General features: G+C 32.5%; 2 protein-coding genes across 2 annotated transcripts; both read left to right on the top strand.

The window, feature by feature from the left end:
• The first annotated feature begins 13,640 nt into the window (after positions 1 to 13,640).
• On the top strand, positions 13,641 to 16,053 carry LOC132037329 (cation/calcium exchanger 4-like). Its single transcript, XM_059427827.1, has one exon. It carries the CDS (start codon positions 14,032 to 14,034, stop codon positions 15,916 to 15,918), a length of 1,887 nt encoding a protein of 628 aa, XP_059283810.1. The 5' UTR covers positions 13,641 to 14,031; the 3' UTR covers positions 15,919 to 16,053.
• A 2,259-nt stretch (positions 16,054 to 18,312) lies between these two features.
• Positions 18,313 to 20,155, top strand: LOC132038486 (MADS-box protein defh21-like). Its single transcript, XM_059429148.1, has 2 exons — positions 18,313 to 18,764; positions 19,465 to 20,155. Exons 1-2 carry the CDS (start codon positions 18,313 to 18,315, stop codon positions 20,153 to 20,155), a joined length of 1,143 nt encoding a protein of 380 aa, XP_059285131.1.
• The last annotated feature ends 5,426 nt before the right edge of the window (positions 20,156 to 25,581 follow it).

A 25,581-nucleotide genomic window follows, 5' to 3' on the forward strand; every position in this document is an offset into this window, starting at 1 on the left:
TTCGTCTGTAACTTACATTCTGTTTGGAGGATGCTTTCATTTGATGACTAGTCTTAGAATAGCCTTTAACAAACCTTGAAGAACCGACGAAATACTTGGCTTTTATTTGGAAAACTATTTCTTACCCTTCTCTCATCTATCATTTGGTGCAGCGAAGATGTTGGTGTACTTGGTACAAGTGTTCTCATGTTATAAAAATTCAAAATTCTAAACGAATACTTTAATCTAACTTTGAAAACTTTTTTTTTTTTTTTGATGGGAACGTTTAAAATTCCTAATCTCTAGACCTTAGCCTAGAGGTTTTGAGCTTAAGAGATTGCAGAAACATAACTGTGTCTAATTCATATGTCAGTGGTTTTCCTACTTGTTTGTGTTAAGAGGGCGTTGATCTCTGAATTTAGTACATGCTGCTGATGCACTTACCGCATGTCAAATTAATAAAAAAAGATATAGAAATAATTAAACCATATAGAAGAAACTAATACAGAATGAAATTGAGAAACTTAAGTTTATGGTGCTTTTCTAGAATCAAGTCCGTTCTTTCAGGAAATGCTACTACTAATTCACTATTTCGAAAGTTTGTACGTATTCCATATATTCCATCCCATTTTGACACGAATGAGCAAACAATTGAAATGAAATGACTAATGTGCTATGTAAGTAAAGTGAGAGAAAACAATTCAATAATAGTTTAAAGTTGTTTTAGTAAATAACTATATAACTAAAGTTGAATACAATCTGTATGGTTAAAAGAATTTAAAAGTTGTATAGAACAACATAATAAATTGAATGATATCGCATTTGAGATGAAACTAGAGAGCAGGTTGAGGCTTAAGTTGTATAGGAATGTCACGGTTTGGCCATCCTCCCCAAATCTAGAAGTGGACGTTCGGCATCCGGTTTGGTATTTTCAAAATTCGGTCCGATAATCGGTAATTGAAAATAGATCCCAAATGCTGAACTGAACGGTAAATCCAATCCCCCAACCCGTCTCTCTATTTGAAAACCAGGGCACAAAAGTGGCCAAATAACACCCAAAAGCTGAGGCTTAAGAGAGGAAGAAGAGATACCAGCCACCTATATCGGCAAGTGGAGTATAAATAACTCTTAAAAGTACGACTTCCTCCGTCCAAATTTATATGGAGGGGTTCGAGTTACGATAGTTAAAATATTTAATTTTGATTATAAATTTGAATATTAATTTTTAAAAATAAATTTTACATATTTGTAAATTACCCGAAGTACTATAAGTCAACAAGCTAAAAATTTAAAGTATTTTAAAAGAAATTTAAAAATTATAGGGAGAATTAGATTTTTGGCCCTTTACAATATTTTTTTTAATTTATGACCTTTCTACAAGAGATATTTATTTTTCACACATAAGAGATTTGAAAAAAATACATAAGAGATCTGAAAAAGATACTTTCTTCTACTCAAATTGTAAGAGACCAAGAAAACTTATTTCCTCGATAAAATATAAGAAGCAAAGAACAAGCAAATGAAATATTTATGTTATCGTAAAGTTGAGCAGTAAATGGTCCCATGACTAGGAAATAAGGGAACCTTTCACTGATATGATAGCCATGCGCCAGCCACGACAATTATTTGGGAAACAACAACTAGACGTAAATTGGCCCCATTAGCATTAGGTATTTTTCATTGTCAATGATAGAGATGTATGTATTTACCTGTTCCACACCTAGTAAATGACCAAAAAAAGATCTTCATGTTACTGTTACACTTCCTATCTTATCTTTGACAACTCTCATCTGTATTACGTATGCTGCAAAATTACTTGTACCTTTTGGCTCTCTCCAAAATTAAGGGTCAATCCCATTTTACCTCCTAATATTTAAGAGTTGGAAAATAATACCCCTCCACATAATGAATGAGAATGATAACTCTCTTATGTAATATTTTTCGGTGAGATTTTTTTTTTTTTTGAATAAAGATCATTTTTTTCTTTCTAGAATTAAATTATAAAAATATATAACTCTTATTATTTTTCCATTTACCTATTCCATTGAAAATAATATAATTATCTTTTAGGATATAACAACTACTTGGAATAATTTGTTAATAAATTCCAAGTTATGTGACATTCATTTTATCAATAATTTTTCATACAATATGTTAATAACAAATGTTGTATCAATAATTTTTTTCCCCCTAAATCCAATTGGGTGGATAAAATTGGTGTTTAAAGTTTTAGAGTTTTTGAAAAAAGATGATATGAATTAAATTTTGAAAACTTGTTGGTTTTCTCTTCAAGAGCTAACCTATTTAGGACATCTTTCAGACCATTCAATACTTCTATTTAGGATATATATATAAATCTCTTCAACGTGTGCGTTTTATGCCAAATTACAAATCTTGGTAAATTCTACTCTTTGTCCCAAGTGATATGAAAACTTTGACTAGATTAAAACTTGTGGTCTAAAATAATTTATAACTTATTTGTAATGACTATAAATCATCTTATTAATAGTGAAATAAATATTTTAAAATTAAATTACTCCCTCCGGTTCAAAACAAGTGTTCACTTAGCCTTTAGCACACCCTTTAAGAAAATATTAACTCCAAGCTTGAAATTTATTAATAAATTATTCCAAGTAGTTGTTATATCCTAAAAGATAAATACATTATTTTCAACGGAATAGGTGAATGAGACAATAATAAGAGTTATATATTTTTGTAATTTAATTCTAGAAAGAAAAAAGAAAAAATCTTTATACAAAAAGAAAATTCTCACTGGAAAATATTACATAAGGGGGTTATCGTTTTCATTCAATATATGGAAGGAGTATCATTTCCCAATCCTTAAATGTTAGGGGGTAAAGTGGGATTGACTCCAAAATTAACTAAAATGAGAAAGGGTATTTTCATTTCCCACACTTGGCTCAATTCTGAAGGTTGGTATGTTATCTAACTTTAAATAACCTTATCCACTCGCTTATAAAAATTTAGTGCAATTTTTTGTATATTGTCGGTCTATTAATACAACTCGACTTATATGTAAGTTGTTAAAATTTGTGTTTGGAGCCGTATAGATACAAAATTGTACCAAATTGATATTTTGTTTTATTGTCCGATCGAGTGTCATTACACACACACACCCCTCCATTTGTAGAAGGGTGTTTCCGCCACCTGACATTTACTGTCCCCCCAATGTAAGATTGAGCCATACCCTCACTGAGAAACTAAGGGAAAAAAATAAAGATGCAGGGTACGAGAGATAAAAGATTGTGTAGTTTGGTCCGTTTATATATTTGTGTGTAAATTCTACTACTATTTGTGGATGTTCACAACTTCTAAAGATGTAATTCTCACTACCCCTCACCATTATGTGTCCGGATAAGTTGGCATTTTACCAATTTAACTTTTAACTTTTTGTTATGTTTGATCGATCAAATATTGTATTTATTGTGATTTACTTCAACTTTACAGATTTATGTGATGTAAAAGTGACTGGAAAGAAATCAAGTGGACAAAAGTCGAAAAGGAGCTAAAATGAAGAAAAGGAAAAAACTGCCTAGATATTATTCTATGCGATCGCGAAAGTGAAGCTGGTCAACTATCTTTCGCGAATGCGAGTCTTGTGATTCTAACGTGATGCATGATTGAAGAAGTTACCTTTCGCGATCAAGGGTCCGCGATCGCGAAATAGTCAACCTGGGGGGATATTTTGGGCAGAATTGGTCTACTCCAAGAGTTGATCTTGTGGTAACATGATTTGGTTAATAATCTCATGTGAACTCTTATCTCTTCAGGTAGCGCAGATGCTGCCCCTCTATCTTCACTGAAAAGCTTCTCTTCTCCAACTTGTTTTCTTGATCATACCGTTGATTCAAACTTTTGCCAAATATTTTTGACAACCACCTTACTTGACGGTGTCTTCACTGTCTTGGCTTCTATTGGTGGAAGTCTAGCATCCAAAATCAACTGAGTGATAGTTGAGATTAAATATCTCAAAAGTTCACTCAACTTTGAGTAATTATGTGGCAAAATCAGCAAATTTTGCTACATATTAATAAAATCACTCATCTTTGGCCTTTACTCTCATAAAATCACTCAACTAAATGTGTCATCAAAGAAATTTGACATTGCAATATTAATCAATTTTTTTTATGCCATGTAGACATGAACCCCACAAATAAAATAAATAAATTCATATTTTAGTTTTGGATATACATTTCAGTTTTTTCTAAAATTTAATGTATAAAAATTAATCTACTGCTTTAGACACTTTACGTGAGAGCTAAGTTGTTAAATTTCAATTGACTCATTGAAAACACTAATGCGAACGGATTTATTTTTAACCTTAGTTCCAACGTATATTAACCAAATTTTTTTTTTTTTTTGTTAAAAAAAATTGTTGTTGCTTACAAAAGAAAAGGATCCAACCGGTCCTATGTGGCCTCTTTCGTTCAGCCAGACCAATAATAACATTCACGTGTTTCTATATATTCTTTAATTATGATTAATTAATATATATTTTTATTTATGTATTTCTTAATTATAATAAAATTCATACATATTGATTTGGTGTAAATATCTTGTATGAGTAAGTCTTATCTATTAAAAAGATATACGTAAACAAAGTAGAAAGATAAGAAAATAGAGACGAAAAGAAAGATTGTAGAAGCTAAAAAGGACAGTGCAATAAATAAATAAATAAGAAAATAATTTCAAGAAAAAGAAAAAGAGCACACATAAAAATAAGGTAGAAACAATAAAGAAAACGAGTTTTAAATGAAGGGTTGGTGGGTGAATGTTGAGGTATTAAAATATGATTTTTTTAATTTGTGGGGTTCATGTCTACATGGCATTAAAAATTAATTAATATTGTCATGCATATTTTTTTGATGACATATTTAGTTGAGTGATTTTATGAGAGTAAAAATCAAAGTTTAATAATTTTATTGATATATAATAAAGTTCAATGACTTTGCTAAATAATTTCTCAAAGTTGAGTGACCTTTTAAGATATTTACTCTATAGTTGATGAAAAAGTAAAGTTCGTGCTTTGTTCTTAAAACGACAATTTTGAATTTGTTTTGACAAATATTTTTCGGCATCTAAATTCATACCACTAAGATTACATAATTAAGAAGGAACCGATCTTTATAGATTTTATAAGAGTTATAGCCTGTTTGGTCAAATTTCTAAAAAAAAATACTTTTTAAAAAGTACTTTTGGCGAAAAACAGTTTGGCCAATTCATTTAAAAAACACTTTTGAAATTAATGTTTAAAATGCCTTTTAAAAAGTCTTTACGCGTATTTTTTCAAAAGTACTTTTCAAAAAAGTGCAAGAAAAACTATTTTTTTAATTTTCCGAAAAACTGCTTCTGCTACTCCTCAGAAATATTTATTTTCTCCCAAAAGCTTGGTCAAACATTTCACTTTTTTTCAAATAAGCACTTATTAAAAAAAATAAGTATTTTTGGGGGAAAAATAAGCTTGGCCAAACAGGCTATTAGTGTTTGGGATAAATCTGCTACTTAAAACGCTAAGAATTGGGCAAGCTCTGTGGCTACAATTTCTCCAGTAAGACTACTCTTGACTCCAGAGGAGATCTTAAGAGTCCAGTGTGCTTCAAAATAACAAAATGTACTCTTTACCACATTTAAATTGACATTTTCAATAAAATAGTGTGTCACTGGGTCGTCAACTTCATTGTTTAAGCGGAAAAGGGCCAAAATTACCCTTGAACTTTGAAAAATAGTTCATTCATACCCTTCGTTATACTTTTGCGCTAATTATCTTACAGCTTTTGGATTATCTTATGGGATCAATTATCCACTATGCTACGTGGCATCCCGACCGCTTCAAAATTATTTTACCCTCAAATAATTTTTTTACCCACTAAAATAACTCAATCCGACCCAAATTTTTTTTTTTTCAAAAATAATATGGATAATTTTTCCAAGAAAAAAAATAATAATTTCGTATTAGTTTGGGCTGAAAAAAAAAATAATTTCGTATTAGTGGGTAAAAAATTATTTGAGGGTAAAATAATTTTTGGCTAGGATGATGCCACGTGGCGTAAATAGTTACTAGAAGTATGATAATCGAATTTACAAGATAACCCAGAAGGGATAATCTACTCTAAAGATAACGAAGGGTATGGATGAACTATTTTTCAAAGTTCAGGGGTAATTTTGGCCCTTTTCCGTTGTTTAAGTTGGTAAAGCTTATTAATGACAGTGCTGAATAACCTATTTTAATGTCTTGGATAATAAAAATGTGAGTTCTGATTCTTTTTTTTTTTTTTTTTTTAATAAAACTCCACCACCAAATTTTCATAAAAGTCACATGGGGTTTCACAAATTCTGATCATGAATAGTTATTAATGGAATGTGAAATAAAAGCATCCTTCTCTATCTCTAGCCACCCACCATCTTTCTCTATATAATCTTTTTTCTTTTTCTTCCTCTCATCTTCTCGAAGGTTTTTTCTACGGCTACTCAAAGAACTTCTTCTTCTAAATTTACTTTATCAGGGGATTGTTGGACAAGAACTAGTAGAATAACTATTTTAGAGATGGAACTCTTTTTCACTCTAATGATAGAAAATTAAACAAAATGCTTTTATTTCTCATGCCGTCAACAACTAATTGTGGTCAGAATTTGTGAAATTCCCATGTGTTTTTTTTTGCTGATTTGGTGGTGGAGTTTTACAAAAATTTAAATCGATACTCACTTTTCTATTATCCAAGATATTCAGATCGACTATCCAGCCATTGCCACTAACAAACTTTATCAACTTGATGAGGTTGATGATTCATCGACACTAAATTTTATTGAAGATGTTAATTCAAATATGATAGAGAATACATTGTGTTATTTTGAAATTTGGAGCACAGTGAATTCTTGAGATCTCTTCTGGAGTGAGGAGTGGTTTTAGAGGAAACTTTTTAGCTACATAGCTCTCCCAATTCTCAGCTTTGTAAGTAGCAGATTTGTCAATAAAAAAAATCAAATCTTATGAAATTTATAAAGATAGGGTTCTTCTTTCTTTTGTTATCTTCACTAGAATGGATTAGATGTCGGCAAATATTTACCAAAGCAGATCCAAAATTGTTGTTTAAAGAACAAAGTACGGACTTTACTTTTTCCATCAACTGTCACTGTTTTGATTTTAGATGTTGCAGTTCCACCAATGGGAGCCAAAACACCATCAAGTAAAGTGATTACCAAAAATATTGACAAAACACATAAACAAGTCTTTTAACTTGCAAGGTTGCAAGAACTCATGACCTTAAACTCAAAAAAGAAAGACTTAAACTTATCAAAAGTCGAACATGTAAACACAAATGCTTTGATGCCGCCGACGAGACACATAATTTTGTTCAGTGTTATGTCACTGCCACATCAGCGTCACTTCAGCATTTGTGTCACGTCAGCACCACGTCAGCATTTGTGTTTACATATTCGACTTTTGGCAAGTTTAACTGCCTATTTGTGCACTAGCAAAGTTTAAGGTCATAGTTGTCAACTCGCGCCAAGTTAAAGGGCTTGTTTATGTATTGTGCCAAAAATATTTGGTAAAAGTTTAAATCAACGGAAGGACCAAGAAAACAAATTGGTGAAGAGGAGCCTTTCAGTGGAGAGAGACATGCAGCACCTACGCGACCTGAAAAAGTAAGAGTCTACATGAAATTATTAACCAAATCAGTTGAAGAAGCTTGTCTTTGCCTTGACGAAATCAAATCTCAACATAAATAACCATATGGTGAATATAAAAAGATAAATTATTGAGCAAATATAAAGAATTATTTTATTAATTAATTACCTACAAAAAGATTGTGGTTAGAAGACAATATTATATATTTCTACCTATTTTATATATAGTTATTCTGAGATAATATTATAAATATATTAAGTCATTATCCCAATAAAAAGAAATTACTCCATTATAGAGTAAGAAAAACTAATTTTAAAAGACTACGAATATTTCAAAAGACTAAGGAAATGATTTTAGTAAAAGAAAGAGCAAGTAAAAGATCAATTCTAATTTTTGTGTCTTCTTAATAATTGAACATTTGGATCACAAAATGAGTTTGCTATTTATTACAAAAGCTGACTCAATTGATACTCCTCACTTTGGCCAAAATGATATCTATATTAACATAGGTCTAGATTGGCCAAAAGTGGCCTCTTTTTTTCACATGTTGAATTGGTCAACTTTTTCCACGCATGAAAGTCTTTCAAGATATTGTAGCCAATAAATCCTGTATTGGCCAAAAGTGGCTTCTCTCTTGCATTTTGCACATTTTAGTTCTACTAAGAATTATTTTAGGCAAGGCTTCTCTTTTTGACTTTTTCATGTATTTTTTTTCTGCAAGATTTGTTAGAAAATATAGGAGAATTGAATATATTTATTCGTACTTTTTTTTTTTTTTTTGACAAAGGAACCCGCAGCCGCTGTTCTTTTGGGTGCGCACAGGGTAAACCCCACTCCCGTGCAATAGCTCGCAAACCACACAGGAGAGATAATCCGCACTAGGCAAGCCTAGTACGACGAATTCGACCCAGAAGGCAAATCCCCTGCTGTCGTAGGCAGGGGGTTTCGAACCTGAGACCTCCATCATGAAAGCCCCAAGCTCAACCAACTGACCCACCCTTGCGGGTATATTTATTCGTACTTTATTTAAGAATACTAATTTTTATATATAAAAATACATGAATAATTTATATTCATCAATTGGTTATAAAGATGCTTGTATTCATTTATTTTTAGATTTCTATTACTATTTGTTGTTCTTTAGCCTCGGTTATCTTATTATCTTGCTATTGTTTTTGCTTGTTGCTACTACCTCTTTTTCTTCTTTATTTGAGTCGAGGGTCTTCCAGTAACAACCTCTCCACCTTTTCCAGGTAAAGGTAAGTCTGCGTACACACTACCCTTCCCAGACCCTACTTGTGGGATTACACCAGGTATGTTGTTGTTGTTGTTGTAATTGGTTATAAAGATGTAGAATACTTGTTTGATCCACGTAAAAAACGATCTTAAACAAACTATTCATTTACATATGGGGATTTATATACGGGGGTACAACAATATCCTGACATTCAACTAAACAAACTATAACTTATACTTCTTCAAATCATGCAGAATAATAGCCATTCCTAAAACAAGTCGAGAATACGTTTGACCGTGATCACTCACTCAACACATTCAGGATAATGTGATTTTTCTTTGAAAAAGGAAATTACAACAACATCTACATACAGCTCAACTGAAAGGAGGATACATTAAAGGAGACAGAACAAACACATTTCACAAGAATGCTATTTCACGACTTTTAAAAGAATGATGAAATAGATGTTCAAATTCGTTCAAGTGACAATTTGATAATTTTATTCACTAAGACATTGCCAACCTCAACATTTGAGAAGCAACAAGCCAACAACACTCGCATCATGTTCACCAATTTGCTTTGCGTCCAATCTCATTTACAAAGCATCTTCTTTTAAATCTTGTAGTATCTAATTTGCAGAGCCTTTTCACTAAGCAAACTGTTTCATCTCAGATCATGACAATCAGTAGGGAATTTAAAGTAATGGTCGCTCAATAGAATTAACTTCCACATTCAATGGTGTCTAGCCTTTAAAAATGATATTGTTTAATTTGATAAATTTCTTTTGTGGATTCTCATGTATATAAATAATTATTAGATCTTGAAATTTGTGAATGAAAAATTATTGCCCTCCCAAGTGATAGATTTGTAATATCAATTTTTGGTGATTGAAGAAAGTGAAAGAAAGCAATTTGTAGGCGAAGGTATTTGGGTCCTTAACCTAAGGCTCAGAGAAATTTCGATTTATAGGGAAATTTTTTTAAATTTATTTATAGGGACATATGTTTGTTTTAATAGTTTAGAGGAATTACCGGAAAGGCTTAATTTTTATGAACTGATAATATACAACCCTTTTACATTATTTAACTGTACATAATAAGTACGAGTTTGAAATATGAAAAGATGGTAACCTTTTTTCATTACAGCTAATTTCTCGTGTTTCATTTTATGTGACATTATTTTTTATTATTTCATTTCAAAAGAATGACATATTTTCTATATTTGAAAATAATAAACTTTACAACTCCCATGTTACACTTAATGACATGAGCCACAATCTCATAGTAACATGCTTAAAATCATAAGTTTCAAAAGTCTTCTTTTTATATGTTTTATTTTGTGAACAACCAAATGATGGGATGTAAATCGAAACGCGAGCGTTATTCTCGTAGTGTAAATTCTTTTTTATTTAGAAGAGTGTACACCAATTAAATCTTCGGAAAAGGCTCAAATATGCCATCGAACTATCGGAAATGACTCATTTATGCCACTCGTCAATAGTTTGGCTCATTTATGCCATCGAACTATCGGAAATGACTCATTTATGCCACTCATCAATAGTTTGGCTCATTTATGCCATCGCCGTTACCAAAATGACTCATCCATGCCATTTTTCATTAACGCCGGTTTTACAATACCAGATATGATACGTGACCTCCAACTAGATGGTTGTGGGTGGGTCGGGCGTATGGGCCGGATTTTTTTAATTAATTTGGGATTTAAAATTGGACTGATTTATTTAAATGACGTAGACCTCTAATTGGAGGCCACGTGTCATATATGACATTATCAAACCGACTTTAATGAAAATGGCATGCACTACAAGAAAGTATAGAAATCGCAACAAATTTTTTTATATTTGGCAACAACTTAGTTTTATTGTTGACAAATGATTTTTTTTTTTGTCAAAGAATTTAATTTTGTTGTCATAGTAGTGATTATTGTTGCAAAAAGTACTTTTGGCAACAAAAAAAAAGAAGTTGTTGCATGTTGTTGCAATAATAGCCGTTGGGAAAAGTTCATGCAACAAAATATTTTTTTTTGTTGCCAAAAGTACTTTTCGCAACAGTAATCAATCTATGGCAACAAAAAAAAAAAAAAATTTGTTGCCAGATATATTTTTTCTTGTAGTGACGGATGAGTCATGTTGGTAACGGTGAGGGCATAAATGAGCGAAACTATTAATGAGTGACATAAATGAGCCATATCCGATAGTTCAAAGGCATAAATGAGCCAAACTATTGATGAGTGACATAAATGAGCCTTTTCCGATAGTTCGATGGCATATTTGAGCCTTTTCCGATAATTTGATGGCATATTTGAGCCTTTTCCGTTAAATCTTTATCGAGAATTTGGCAGTTTTTTTGCCTGGGAACCACTAAACTTGCGAACTTGTAAGTTGACGGAATTTTATTCGTGTAACAAAAAATATTCACAAATGAGGGAGGGGATCGACTAGACCTTATTCCCCTATGCAATATGAGGGCTAGACATACCCAACCCTAAATACAACATCATGTAACCTGTAATGCATGCAGTGAATGTCCTAAGTGAGGGCTATGACTCATATTCCCTTTACAAAATGATGTAATTGCAATATTAATTAGGACAACTTTCAATTGTAATCACTTCACTCATATTAAAATAGTATAGCATAAACTTTGGAAATTTGTGCTTAATGATTTGTGAAGATTTGACAACAAACATTTAAAAAAAAAAAATCATTTATCACTAATTATAAGTACATAGTTATATACTTATATGTAATTTGAGCAATTATGAAATCTAAAGGCAGTGGCTTTAGGGTTAAGTCGGCAGAATGTTATAGGGGGAATTCCTCTTTGTTCTTACTTTAATAATTAGTTGAAACTTGTCGTCTGTTCATACGGATAGACGTTCGGTATTTCAAAGTTCGATTTCAGTAGTTCAATAATCGATAATTGAAAGTAGATGCTAAATACCGAACTCTCAAAGTTCAGTCCGGTTACCGAAAAATCAAACTTCCGTACGGTAATTCAGTATTTACGTATTGAAGAAAAAGATTATTTTGACAAGACATGTTCATAATTTGTCCAATATTTGACATGTTAGCTTTTAGAGAAATCACATAGAAATTTAATCTCCACTCTCAAGCCCTAACATTATGAATTCAGCGTAACAAAGTCAATCAAGACTCATTATGTTACCTATATATACAAAACAATTCGTTAGGGGTGGTCGTTTGGTATCCGGTCAGGTATTTTCAAAATTTGATTTCGATAATTAGAAGTAGATAACAAATATCAAACTTTCAAAGTTTAGTCTGGTTCGATAAATCAAACTTCAGTATTATATATTATAATTAAGTTTTGTAATTCAATTTTCGATGATTTATGCTATCACTATTCATATGTGGAGTAGATGATGTTAGCTTCATTAGTAATGGAAGGGTACGTACCCCACTGAGTTAAAGCTTCTTCCCTTTTTATCTGTTTCGTGCAATTGTCAAAAGTTGTGGTACTTGTCAACGACTTCGCTTCAAAGCAAATTATCAATATAGTAGTGTCCCCATAAACTTTACACATTTCATGATTTCATAATAAATCCTTCAGTTGATTTTACTTCCAGGAGGCCGCATTCATGCTTAAACTCAATAGCGTTAATTATATATAGCTTTAGATAATGTAACATAATATTGTACCTATCATTTGTTTAATTTGATCTTTAAATGTTTAAACAACACGTAATCATAACAAATCTAGGACTTCTTTCAGGTTTTAATTTATTTTTATTCCAGAAAAGATTCGGGTATCTTTAGGTCTAGACAAGAAGTCCCTTTTATTAAAGAACCAGTCGGTTGTTACCCAAAAATAAAAAAGATTTGGTTCCGTTCCCACTTTTTTGCCAAACCGACACGCAAATCTAAATTGAAAAGAAAACAGAGAACCTACAATTACAAAGAAGAAAGTAGAAACAAAGAATTTAAACTTGGATTAAAGAATTCCACCAATTTAAGTAAGGAATTTGAGATTTCATCTTTTAGGAATTAGGACGAATAACTAAATAAACACTTAAAATTGCATGGAAATTAAGCCTCTGGATCTTTAATTTCATGGAGTTTCATCTAGATTCTAGATCACCTAAAAGTGCTCAAAACCACAAAGAAGGAAATAAAAACAAAGAATTTCAAGTTGAGATAAAAAGAAGAAGAAACAAATGAATTTTATTATGAAACGTACCTATAGTTTCAAAAATTATGAAATGTCGCTACTGTATTTTCGAAATGTTGCTATCAACGCTGACACATTATGTCTTTGATACTACTCTTTCGCACGATTTCGATTAATACGATGTCTTTGAGACAACTAATACTTCGTCGATACAAATAAGCTAATACTCGTCGATACAAGATTCGATCCCCGACTGATACAACTCTTTAACTGATACAACTGATATCTCTAATACAATAAGTCAATAACTGTAGCTACGTTTCGTAAATACACGAATGATAGCTACGTTTCGTAATCAAACTCTAAACTACAGCTATTTATGAAATTATCTCTAAATAAATAGAGATTTTCCTTTGAAAATATTGAGGACTCTATGATTGGGCAAGTAAGCACCTAACTAATGAAACATGTGGTGACCCTAAACGAAGCCCAAACATCATCGGAAAGAACATTCGACTCATCTTAGAAAGCGACCAGCTGTCCCTTTGTGCAAAGCTTCAACTATCTATGGCTCCACACACAAAAAAACAAAGTTGAAAAAGGATAAAAAGAAAAAAGAAAAAAAAAAAAACTATGTATGGCTCCCTATTATCTTGCTCCATAACAACGCCACCCTTTCTCTTCCTTCTTCCATCTCCCATCTCTTACCATTTCTTCCATTCTTCATATTATTATTCCAAAACAATATCCTAAAATTTTCAACAACAAAAAAACCTAAATTTCACCTAGGAAACCCTTTTACAAATTCCTCTCAGGTATTTATTTTGCTTGAACCTTTAAGCTTGTAATATCCCCACTTGACAAAATTTTGGTACTTGGGATTGGGAATTTAAATTATTCCTTAAAGAATTTTCAAACCCTCTTCATAAAATTCAAATCTTTGAAGACCCTTAATTTGTTTTTTCCATATTCAGTCACTTTCTTCGTAGAATTAAAGGGTTTTCAAGAATTCAACAAAAATGGAAACTTTGAATCGTTTTCACTGTCGAAAACGTTCCAGGTTTCGCGGAATATTCAATGGGCTTTGTTTATCTGTCTTGGTTGTTTTCTTTTTCCTTAAAGAACATGTTCTTCAAAGTCCACTTTCTATAAATAGCTTCAAAATAAGTGCTGTTAGAAGGGAAATATCTGAAACAAGTTGGAATTCATCGAGTTATTATACTCATGATGTTGGGGTTGCAAGTAGAAACCTTAAATTTTGTGGGGGGTTGTATAAACATAAGGGTTATAGTACAAAATGTGAGTACTTGAAGGATAATCGTCAATGTAATTCAGGTGGTTTCTTTAATTATCTTTTGTTTTTTTACTGTGAGTGTGAAGGTTTTAGTGTTTTGGGGTATGTAGCTCTTGCTATTTGGTTGGTTTCTTTGTTTTATCTATTGGGGAATACTGCTGCTGATTACTTCTGTTGTTGTCTTGAAAAGTTATCCAATTTGTTGAAATTGCCACCAACTGTAGCTGGTGTTACTTTGCTTCCTTTAGGGAATGGGGCACCTGATGTGTTTGCTAGTATTGCTGCTTTTATGGGTAGTGATTCTGGTGAGGTTGGTTTGAATAGTGTTCTTGGTGGTGCTGTTTTTGTTACTTGTGTTGTTGTTGGTACCGTGTCGTTGTGTGTTGCTGAGCAATGTATTCAGATTGATAAGAAGTGTTTTATCAGGGATGTTTGTTTCTTTATTGTAGCTCTCGTTGCGCTTCTTGCGCTTTTGATTGTAGATAAGGTGACTGTTCTTGGTGCAGTAGTGTTTATCGCTATTTATTTGGTGTATGCTGTTTTTGTTGCTGCAAATGAGATGTTGAGGAATCGCGGTAGTAGTTTGAAGTTGGATTTAATTACACCATTGTTACCAGTATCTAGTGTAGATGGAGAGCACGATTCTTTTGGTGCATCGGAATCTGTAGATGGATTGCCGCAGCTACAAGCTCAGCTGCCACATTGGATGTGGTCTTCAAATGTGGCAATTTTCTCTGATGAAGTTGTGAAGGAAATTCCAGTAGAAAGTCCAATGGCTTTATGGGGTTGGAATGAGCAGGATGATGTTAATGACCGATCGTCTTCCTTTTCGTGTTCCAAGTTGTTTGCGCTGCTAGAAATACCATTGACACTCCCAAGAAGGTTAACGATCCCCATTATTGATGAGGACAGATGGTCGAAACTGTATGCTGTTTCAAGTGCTTCTTTGGCGCCCCTGCTTTTAGCGTTCCTTTGGAACACTCAGGACGATTTGAGTAGCCCTGCTAGCACTGCATATGTTGTTGGTGCTGTAGTTGGTGGTATACTTGGAGGTGTTGCATTTGTCTATACGACATCGGATCATCCACCTCAAAGATTCTTGTTTCCATGGCTTTTCGGAGGCTTCTTTATGAGTATCATTTGGTTTTACATAGTGGCAAACGAACTAGTTGCTCTGCTAGTGGCATTTGGTGTTATCTTTGGTGTCAATCCATCGATTCTAGCATTAACCGTATTGGCATGGGGCAACTCCATGGGTGACTTAATGTCAAATGTTGCAATAGCTGTGAATAGTGCAGATGGTGTGCAGATCGCCATGTCAGGATGTTATGCGGGGCCTATGTTCAACACGCTCGTTGGTTTAGGCATTTCCATGCTTCTTGGAGCTTTGTCTAAAAGGCCAGAATCATATATGCTTCCAAAAGATGATAGCTTGTATTACACAATGGGATTTCTAATGTTGGCACTGGTTTGGGCGCTCATTGTGCTACCTCGAAATGATATGCGCCCTAGCAAGTCGTTGGGATTGGGACTTATGACAATTTATGTAGTTTTTCTATCAAGCAGGGCTATGCTAGCTATAGGAGATGGTTCACTTAATGGTATAAGCTAATTTTAAGTAGAGAAGTTCCATTATAACTCATCCTTTTTTTGGGCAGAGCTATGGGAAATATTATGTATAAGTTATGTGTGAGATGTTGCAAATGTAGAAATTGTGTTTGTGTACTATTGCAACACAAATTTGAAACATGTCTTATGTATATACCAGAAAAATATAGGACTCTACTTTTAGTTATTGACGTCTTTCACGTCTCAATTTGCAGAAGCAATGCAGTTTCATTTTCTTACTGATTTTTTCCCTCGTCCAGTATCATTATGAAGTCCAATGACCATGAATAGGCTTAAAAAATTGGGCTGACCCAAACAAAATATAGTTTAGTCCAAACGTAGAGATCATGACCTGTTAAATAAAAGAGAAAATGTCGCAATTCATTAGTTCTGATTCCAGAAAGATTTTTGTAATATTCTTCAAAAGATTTGACTTTCTATACAAGATAAGTACTTAAATTATTTGACAGGTTATTAATATCCACTAATTATATGGTTACTGTAAACTTACCTTGTAAGTATTTGATACTATAGAAATTTGTTACATATTCAGTACATATATACAAAATTAAACTCGGCTGTAAACTATGTATTTCATGAAAAGGAAATATACTAGCAAAAAGGACTCTTTTTTTCCTACCATGATTTTTAGTTTTCAAGTCACCAAGTGAACAAATTGATGCTAATTGGCAGCTTTTGTAGGGATGGTGTTTACCATATATACAGAAAAACAACCATTATAATTGGGGTGTTATTTATTATAGATGATTGAATCCCAATTTGCCTTTCTTGTCTTCCAAATAAACTACCGCGTATATGTGGTACTTTGCAAGTAATAATAAAAAATTAAATAAAGACTAAAAAGCTTCAATTACTAAAGCGTTGACATTTTTTTTTGCAATTACTAAAGCGTGGACATTGGGCAAGCAAGTTGAGTACCAAATCGATATTAAAGGAAATATAAACCAATATAAGAACCTAAAAAGGGAAACACAACCAATGTAAGAACCTAAAAAAGGAAATAAAAGGTAACAAGTGAAATTAAGACCAAAAAAAATATACTAAGTAAAACCAAAAAGGAAAGAAAATATATTCTACTCAAAATAATAAAACTTACACGAGAAGTAAAAAAATGGCAAGTATAAAATACCCAAAAAAGGAGATAGAAGAGACGCCCTTGTACGAGGTTTCAAGCTGCCTTTTACTGATTTGGTATCCTTTTTTTTTTTATCATTCGTTCTTCTCATAATTGAATTTATCTCTTTCTTGCTCTTTTTGGATCTGTTTTGTCCTCAATTTTCTGTTTTAGTTTTGTACCAACAAGTTTGGACTGATATAGGTAACTGGCAGTGCAAATTCTTTTGCAATTATTCCAGAAATTGGGTTGACTAATTAATTCAAGCAGTTGTATTAATTATTTGTGTTCTTTTTTTTTTTTTTTTTTGAATTTCAACTTTTTTATACTTTTTCTTTTAGGCTTGTCACATTGGTGTTTATTTCAGAAACGAAGGGTTTGCTTGGTGTCTCTCACTATCTTGTGGTGTTGAAGATTTAAGTTACAAAGAGGTAATTGTTAATATTTCTTGTTTTTAAGTTAACCATTTCTGTTTGGATTGGCTTATTTTAAGTGCTTATTAGCTTTTACGCTCTTTTCTACTTTTTGTGTGTTTGAGAAAGATAAAAATATTTTTAAGCACTTATTTTTAAGCAAAAAAAGTATAAAAATAAGCTAAAAGTCAAAAGTTGGGTATTTTAGCTTTTAGCTCATAAGCTACTTTCTCCGTTGCGGACATACTTTTCAAGAATACAATTTTTTTTTGTTTTGAATTTCATGTGTTTTATGTTTGCAAAAATGAGTTTCTTATTATGTTTGCACGTACTAGTCTCTAATCACATAATGGCATAAAATCAATTTCAATTTTTAATCCCTTGTACCTTGGGCGCTTGTATCTAATTTTATCCCCTTTTCTGGTGTCTGCTTAGATATAATTATTTCTAACAATATGGCGTTGAGGTTTAAAGACCTGTTTCTTACATGAAAATCCTTAAATTTATGTACCTCAATTTCTTCTCGTTTTTCTCTATATCATGTAGATGTATACGTACTTAATATTTTTAACCCAAATTATTTTAACCCAAATTAATCTTTTTATTTAAATAACATAGTACTAATACCTTCATATAAAAACAACTCAATTTTATATAGTTTGCAGGAAAATGTATTCTCTGCCACTAACTCATAACGCTTTGCTCCATTCACTCATGATACACAAAATGCTACAATTCACTTGCCCATTTTCTTTTCATCTAAAAATGATTTACTAGAGTCTCATTATTATAATTTTATTACCCAAACTCATGAATTTACTGAACCTGTATATATGTTGTGTATTCACAGATGGGTCGAAGAAAAATTGGCATGGAACTGATTAAAAACGAAAGATCTCGAAATTTAACGTATCAAAAGAGGAAAAAAGGTTTGGAGAAAAAGGCCGATGAATTATCAACTTTGTGTCAAGTCAAACTTTGCATGATTATATACGCTCCAAAACATGGCGACAAACAGCAAGAGGAACCTGTGACAATCTGGCCGGAAAAAGATACTGTCCGGAGCTTAATCGAGTCGTACAGAAGGCGATCGGACGATGATCGGAGATTAAGAACACATGATTTATCGTTTTACTTCAAGGACTTAGCAAGAAAAGTGGAGCTTGAGTCTGCAAAGTTACGTAAAAGTAACCATGAGGCTAAGTATCCAACGTGGGATCAACTCTATGATAATTTGTCTACTGACCAACTGAAACAACTTACTGCCTTATTGGGGGCAAAAATTGAGGTTACAAAGCAAAGGTATGTTGCTCCATAGTTTGCATTAGTATAAGACTATCGCACTTCGGAAGGCTAAATAATTTTGAAAGCTTTTTATACTTAATGAACTTTGTATTTTTAGCTTATTTAAAACTTGAATTCAAATATAAATATAAATTTCAGTTTTACATTTAAACGAACATAACTCTTCTTTGATATAAGATGACTATTCTAAATCGCTTTCTCTAAAATCTATATAAACGTAGATCTTTGGTGATAAGTGACTATGAGTAGGCATTTGGACATGATTTGAAAAACGTACTTTTTGAAGTGGAAGTTGAGAAAGATTATGTATATGAAAGGAAAAAAAATGTGTATATGAAAGTTGAAACTGTTTTCTAACGCAACAGGAAAGTTGAAATTTTGTAAGTAGGAGAACTTGAAAAACTCCTAAAATCTATTCTTCAAACTTCAATTTTCATATTTCAAGTTTGATATTGAAATAACAAACTGATTTAATAAATACACATTTATTTTAAATAATCTTCATATATATAATTTCAAAGTTTTGAATTAAATCTATGGACAAAAGGAGTATGCAGCAGGTTTTTTTAATCCTGAAAGAAAATTTTCTCTTTTATCTCTTTAAAGATAGTAATTCGTGCAATATCTCTGTAAAGATAGTAATTCATCGCTCTTTTAGAGCCTTCTTACAATTATGTTTCTCTATTTTCCCCAACAGGTTGGAATTCTTGAAGGGAACACAGACAATATCCTTAGAGGACAGGCATGCAATGAGTTTTCTTGGAAAGCAAGCAACTCATCAGCCAAATACTCCATGCGTAATGCAGAGTTTGGTTAGGAAAGGCAGCTTGCAACTCGAAATTATCGAACAACAACAACAACCATTAGTGCAGCCGATGAATTTCCCGGAGAGTACTACTCATCATGCTGGTCCAGTAACAGAATTAGTACCATTTGGCCATCAAATGATGATGTTAAATAACAACAACAACAACAACATATCCAGTGTAATTCCACTAATGGGGTCTGGAGAGGGTATAGTGTACACAGACGTTACCTCTACCTTGGGAGGTAGAAAAACTGTTTCTGATAGACCTTCGGCTCAAAGGATGTTTCCGATGATGTTAAATAACAATAATGTTGAAAATCAACAGGCAATGGGGATGATGAGAGATCAGAATATGTTGTTAAGCAATAATATTGTTGATCATCATCAATATCCTCATGCTCAACCAGTGTGCTATTTTGTACCAGTGGTGACACCTACTAATTACTATCAGCATCAGTATCAACTGCTGCCAAATGCTGCTGCTACTGCTACTGCTTCTTATCAAATGCATGCTTCTCAGAGGGAAGAATATTATGAAATGGCTGATCACTTTCACCTACCAAATACTACTATGAAATAGCTATATTCATTTGTTTTATTTCCTTTGCTTAATTTGGGTTTTCTCTCTCTTAATTATGTTAAAAGTTTGCTAGGATTCTTTGATGGTTGGTTTGTCTTTGACTTGATCTTTGCTCGCTTACTTTAACTCCAGTGTAAATATTTGCTTTCGTTCTGACCCAGGTAAACGTAGAGTTTCTTTTTGTTCAACATTTCAGAACTATTGTTGAAATGCTTTCGAGACTAATCTTTTGTAAGAGAAAAAGAATATATGTATGACATTAGAATAATATAAGTAAAAAGAATATGATAACATAAAGCAAAAGATAACAAAAAAGATGGGAGTATACCTACAGTGCCAGATTTAATTGGGATTTACACCGGGAATATCCCACATAATTGGGGGTAAAATGCTCCCTAACAATATTGATTTCGAAGGAGTTAAGAATGAAGCCTAACCCCCGCCCCCCCACCCCACCCCCACCACCATGAAGGTGGCTTTAACTAAAAAAAAAAAAAAAAAGTTAAGAATGAAAGAGTACTCACCCTTCCACTCTTATCTTCATTGGTACTACAAATATACATGTTTACGTGTGTACTTACACTGTGTCAAGACGCGTAGATTAATTGTATATATATATATATATATATAATTGAGTGATAGCTAAGGCAAACTACCATGCTTTGACTAGAGGAGCAGAATTACAATATTAGAGAAAAGTTTGGATCAACCTTATAGTTTTTGTGTTGATTCTGTATTTGTATTAGAAAATTAAATAAATCTTTAGACTGCAAAATCTAGTAACTAAATCGAGCTATTAGTTTGATGGCAAGTTCAGAATCGTAAATTTCATATCCTGATGCCACGACTAATGGACGGTCCATGAATGTGATAAAGGGCATTAAATCCAAAACCATTGGGTCATAATCTGTTCCTCTTAATGTTGATAAAGTTGAGAAATAGGAGGATCATTAATCCTCTAGTCTTGTCTTAGCTTATTATCCCGAATTTTGACGTTACGTCGATCAGCCATGAGCAATCTTTTCATGTTTTCTTATATTAGGAACAAAAACGTATTGAAGTGATTATGTGTACAAGCAAACTTGAGCAAAGATCATGAATAATAACTAGAGATTGTCGAGAAAAAGCCAATTTAAGAAAACATCCAACACTTATAAATCGTAATACTCTCTTTAGCCAAGATTTGATTGATGAAGAGGCATCATGGTCCAACCAAAAGACAAAAGCCACCGAGCACATTCAATGTTACGTTCAATTATCCGCTTATGCCATTTAGTTAACCTAATTATGTTGTGCCAATTTGATTTAGTTGATTAAAAGTTATCGATAATAATTAAGGGATAAAATTGATATTGTAAATAAATGATTATGTTTAAATAAGTGTTAAAATTAATAATAAGCAATTAATGTGATAATAGCGATTGACAGCCATGGTGGTTATGGCCGAGGATGATGGTTGTGGTGGTAATTGATAATGGTTGTCATCAGCGGTGGTAATTGACAATGGTGGGTGATGGCGATTAGCGATGAATGGTGTGAAATTGCTTAACTTTCACCTTTGTACAAATTTTTGAATAGACATCTTAATAATATTATAACTTTGTTATATTTCTTAATCATTCAAATCTATTCAAACCCATTAAGCGGTTGTAACATGAAAAAAAATAACACTTAATGGTTAAGATCTAGAGCTTGTTTGGATGAGCTTATGGCTTTTAACTTATAAGGCAAAAGACATAAGTTATACATCCTGGCTTATGACTTTTGACATTGTTGTTTTAGCTTAAAAACATTTTTTAATTTTATTCAAACACTACAAAAGTGCTTAAAAACTATTTTGGTTTAAAAACACCTAAAATAAGCCAATCCAATTAACAGGCTCCCAAATAATCAAGATTAAGATTTAAAATAATAAACTGACTGAATTACTAAAATCTGAATGATTAAGAACAAGACCTTAATTAAGTGCAAACAAATGGAGGTTTTAGAGTTGACGAGCAGAAAATGAACCCCCGAATTACGTTTGATTTTGTAATTGAGAATTAATGTATGATTTTGAGAAATGAGCAAATCTAATTTGTAAAGTTCTTAATCCCGTGCATAGATTTTTACCTGTTTAAGGAATAACTTAAAAGTACTTGAGGAGATCAAAATATCTTTTGATGAATATTCTATCGAAAATCCGCTTATTTTAATAGGTATATAGTTCTTTTTGTTTTCTTGTCGAAAATTCTTGTGTTTTAGTAATTATATGCAGTCAAACCTCTTTATAATGACAAGGTTTGTCCGAAAATTTCATGGCCGCTATAGTGAGGTGCTGCTATGTATGTATACTGACATTTGACTTTTAGATTTCATTTAGCTGTTATAAACAAAACTACGCAATTTTTTATTTTTTTAATACTCTTTATGCTAGTATAAACGAAACCAAACATACTTGTTAATTTAAAAATCCCATTGATTTTCATATTTCATTAATTAAAAATTGACAAGACTAATAAATTGCTAAGAAATCCATAATTAGTTATACCATACTGATAAAGAATTAAAATCTAAGGAACATATGCATTTAAAATTAATTGAAAATTTAAATTTTCAAGTTTGATGTAAGAATTCTAAAATTGTAGATTATTTCATAAACTCCAGTCTCTTAGTAATAATATAACGTTTGACTTGACGAAGATTTTTGTTCAAACTTTCAGCAAAAGGGAATTTAATAGCTTTCCCTTGAAGGCTGTCTAAGAACTTAATAGTATAATTGAAGATTTTTAGATATTCGTACTTGAAATTTACTATGTACATGACATTAATGATGAGTATCATAAATATTTTAATATTTTATTTTATAGATAATATACTTCTTACAAAATATTATTACACAATATTTGAGTGTGACTGTTATAGAGAGGTAATTTTACAAAGAGTGTACTGCTATAATGAATGTCATTGCTGTTATGGGCAGAATGCTGTTATAGAACAATAAAATATAACATAAAAAATCGGTTCCGGAGAAAATCAGGCCGTTATAGTGAGATGTTGTTATAACGAATGTCAATTATAGAGAGGTTTGACTGTAGTTTATGCTGTTTTCTTATCTAAACACGTTTACTTTGACATATTTTTTGGAAAGCGAAAAGTAAGAAAAAAATCCCTTTTCGAATATATATAAGGTGTTTGGCAAAAAAAAATAAAAAAATTGAGCAGCAACAACAATATCAACACCTCGAGCAGGAGTAGAAAATTAATTTTTTAAGATAAAATTATCCTTGTCTATAATGATTATTTACAAAACTATTCCTTATTAATTTCAAAAAGGGAAACCTACCATTAGAACATTATATTTCTTGGCAATGTATATTTGGAAATAATATTTTATTTATAGTTGGTTTATTACTTGTATGGTAGGATTTTATGTTTATTTTCCTTATATGTTTATATAATACGTACATTAGTTTTCTTAGTTGACTCTGTATGGGATCTTTTTATTTTGTTTCCTTCGTCGTCTAGTTTAGGCTACATTTTGTATCTGCATATTGACTCCAAATTGGAATAGAGATATACAAATCAAATTCTTTTTTAAAATATTATTATTTGATATGGTATTAGAGTAGTTTTGATTTCGAGAAGAATTGTCGAACTCAATAATCAATGTCGTACTTTAATCCTATACTGATATAAACTAAGAGTCCACCAAAACAGATAAGGGACCAGGTACCTTATCTGTTCCCTATGACAGAAAAGCGGTAAGTAAATAAGCACGATATTTGCGAGGAAAATTCCTTGCTCAAGGGATAGAAAACCTCGACCCACTGGAGTAGGATTTCAACTTCACTAAACGAGCAATGTTTCAGATTACAAGTCCTTTGCAACCTAGGAATTAAACTCTTAATCCCTCCCCTTACAATAACTCTATTGCAAGCTAAGTCCTTAACTAACTCTAGCTAAGACTTCACCGATTTAACTAACTCTAGCTGAACCCTAACTCACCATAACTAACTCTAGTTAGGCGTTTAAACGAAAAGCTTGTAAAAAGCAAATACCAATCAAACCCTTCTTGAGAGAAGTGTAGGTTTACAATATTGAGAATAAAAGATAATGACTTAAACAACCTAGAACTTAAGACATCTTTAGTCTAGGGATCTGGTCCTTGGAGTTATTTAAGCTTGATCTTGAAGGCTCTGAGAAAACAGTGGCTGCTACTTCTTTCACACAAATGAGAATTCTTTTTTTTGTAAGTGCTAGGTTAAACAATGCCAACATGTTGTATATATAGCAAATCAAAAGAGGAGCATGTGAGAGGCATGTGACCATGGATAGTGACATTACAAAGGCCTTTGGCTTTTAGCAGACATGCAGCTGTTGTTCCGCTGAGGCACTGTGTGTCGGAACAGTGCTGCAGCTTTTACAGCTGTCGTGGTCATACAACGCCCAGGGAATCTCATCAGGTACTTGGTCCCTTAGCAAGTATGTCAATCATCAAAACTATGAAATGTTTGAACTCATCAATTTCCCCCTTTTTGATAATGACAAACTTTTAAGTAGTGTTCCCCTTGAGTATCAGGTTTCTTTTGCAAATTTGGCCTCAACAACATGTAGTATACAACGATTTCTTACTCCATTGCAGAGGACCAGGTTTCTCCTGTGAACTTGCTAGCCTTGTTCACACCTGTACAGAACATGCTAGCCTTGTTCACGCCTATGCAACAAGAATCATGGGGGGAAAAAAAAACTTTGTCCATCCCACTTTCTTCCCCCTTTTGGCATCATCGAAAAGAGACAATAGTTGGCATAAACAAGAAGAAGTTTAGAAACATTAACCCATGCCACTTGGGCAACTCAGCATGAATACAACCAGACTGAACAATAGCAAAAGTAAGAGAATCATATGCAAGAATCAGAGAAATTGTCAAATTTGATAAATAAAGCAGTCAATTCACAACAAACATACGAAATAAATTGTCAAAATGCCAAGATCACTAGTACATATGACAGGGTGATTTTAGGGGAAAGGATCATGGGTTTGCAGGTTTGAAAGAACGAAGAGCACTGAGCAATTGGTCGACACGGGCATCTGCAACCTTATAAGAAGCCAGGAGTTCCTCCTGAAGCGCTGTAACCTTCTGATGAAGCCTGGCATTCTCTTCCCTTAACCCAACAAGTTACGTTATTTCTTCTTCGCGCCCATTCAGGACTGTGTCCTTCTGCCTTTTCTTTTAGCAAGTTCATCTTAAAGCAGAGAGTTTTCAACCTGAAGCCGCTCTACCTCAGCTAGAGCTTTTTCATTTGCCCCAATCAGACTGGAAACAGTGGATATGGAACCTGTGCCTCCCTTTTTAGAAACAAATTCATAGTCTTCCAAAGTGGACAGAGAGAACATGTATATCTAGTTACCCTTTGTGACTTTTCCAGTGGTTATCTCAAAGTGC

This window comes from Lycium ferocissimum, chromosome 11 (genome assembly GCF_029784015.1).
Source record: "Lycium ferocissimum isolate CSIRO_LF1 chromosome 11, AGI_CSIRO_Lferr_CH_V1, whole genome shotgun sequence".
Taxonomy (NCBI): Eukaryota; Viridiplantae; Streptophyta; class Magnoliopsida; order Solanales; family Solanaceae; genus Lycium; species Lycium ferocissimum.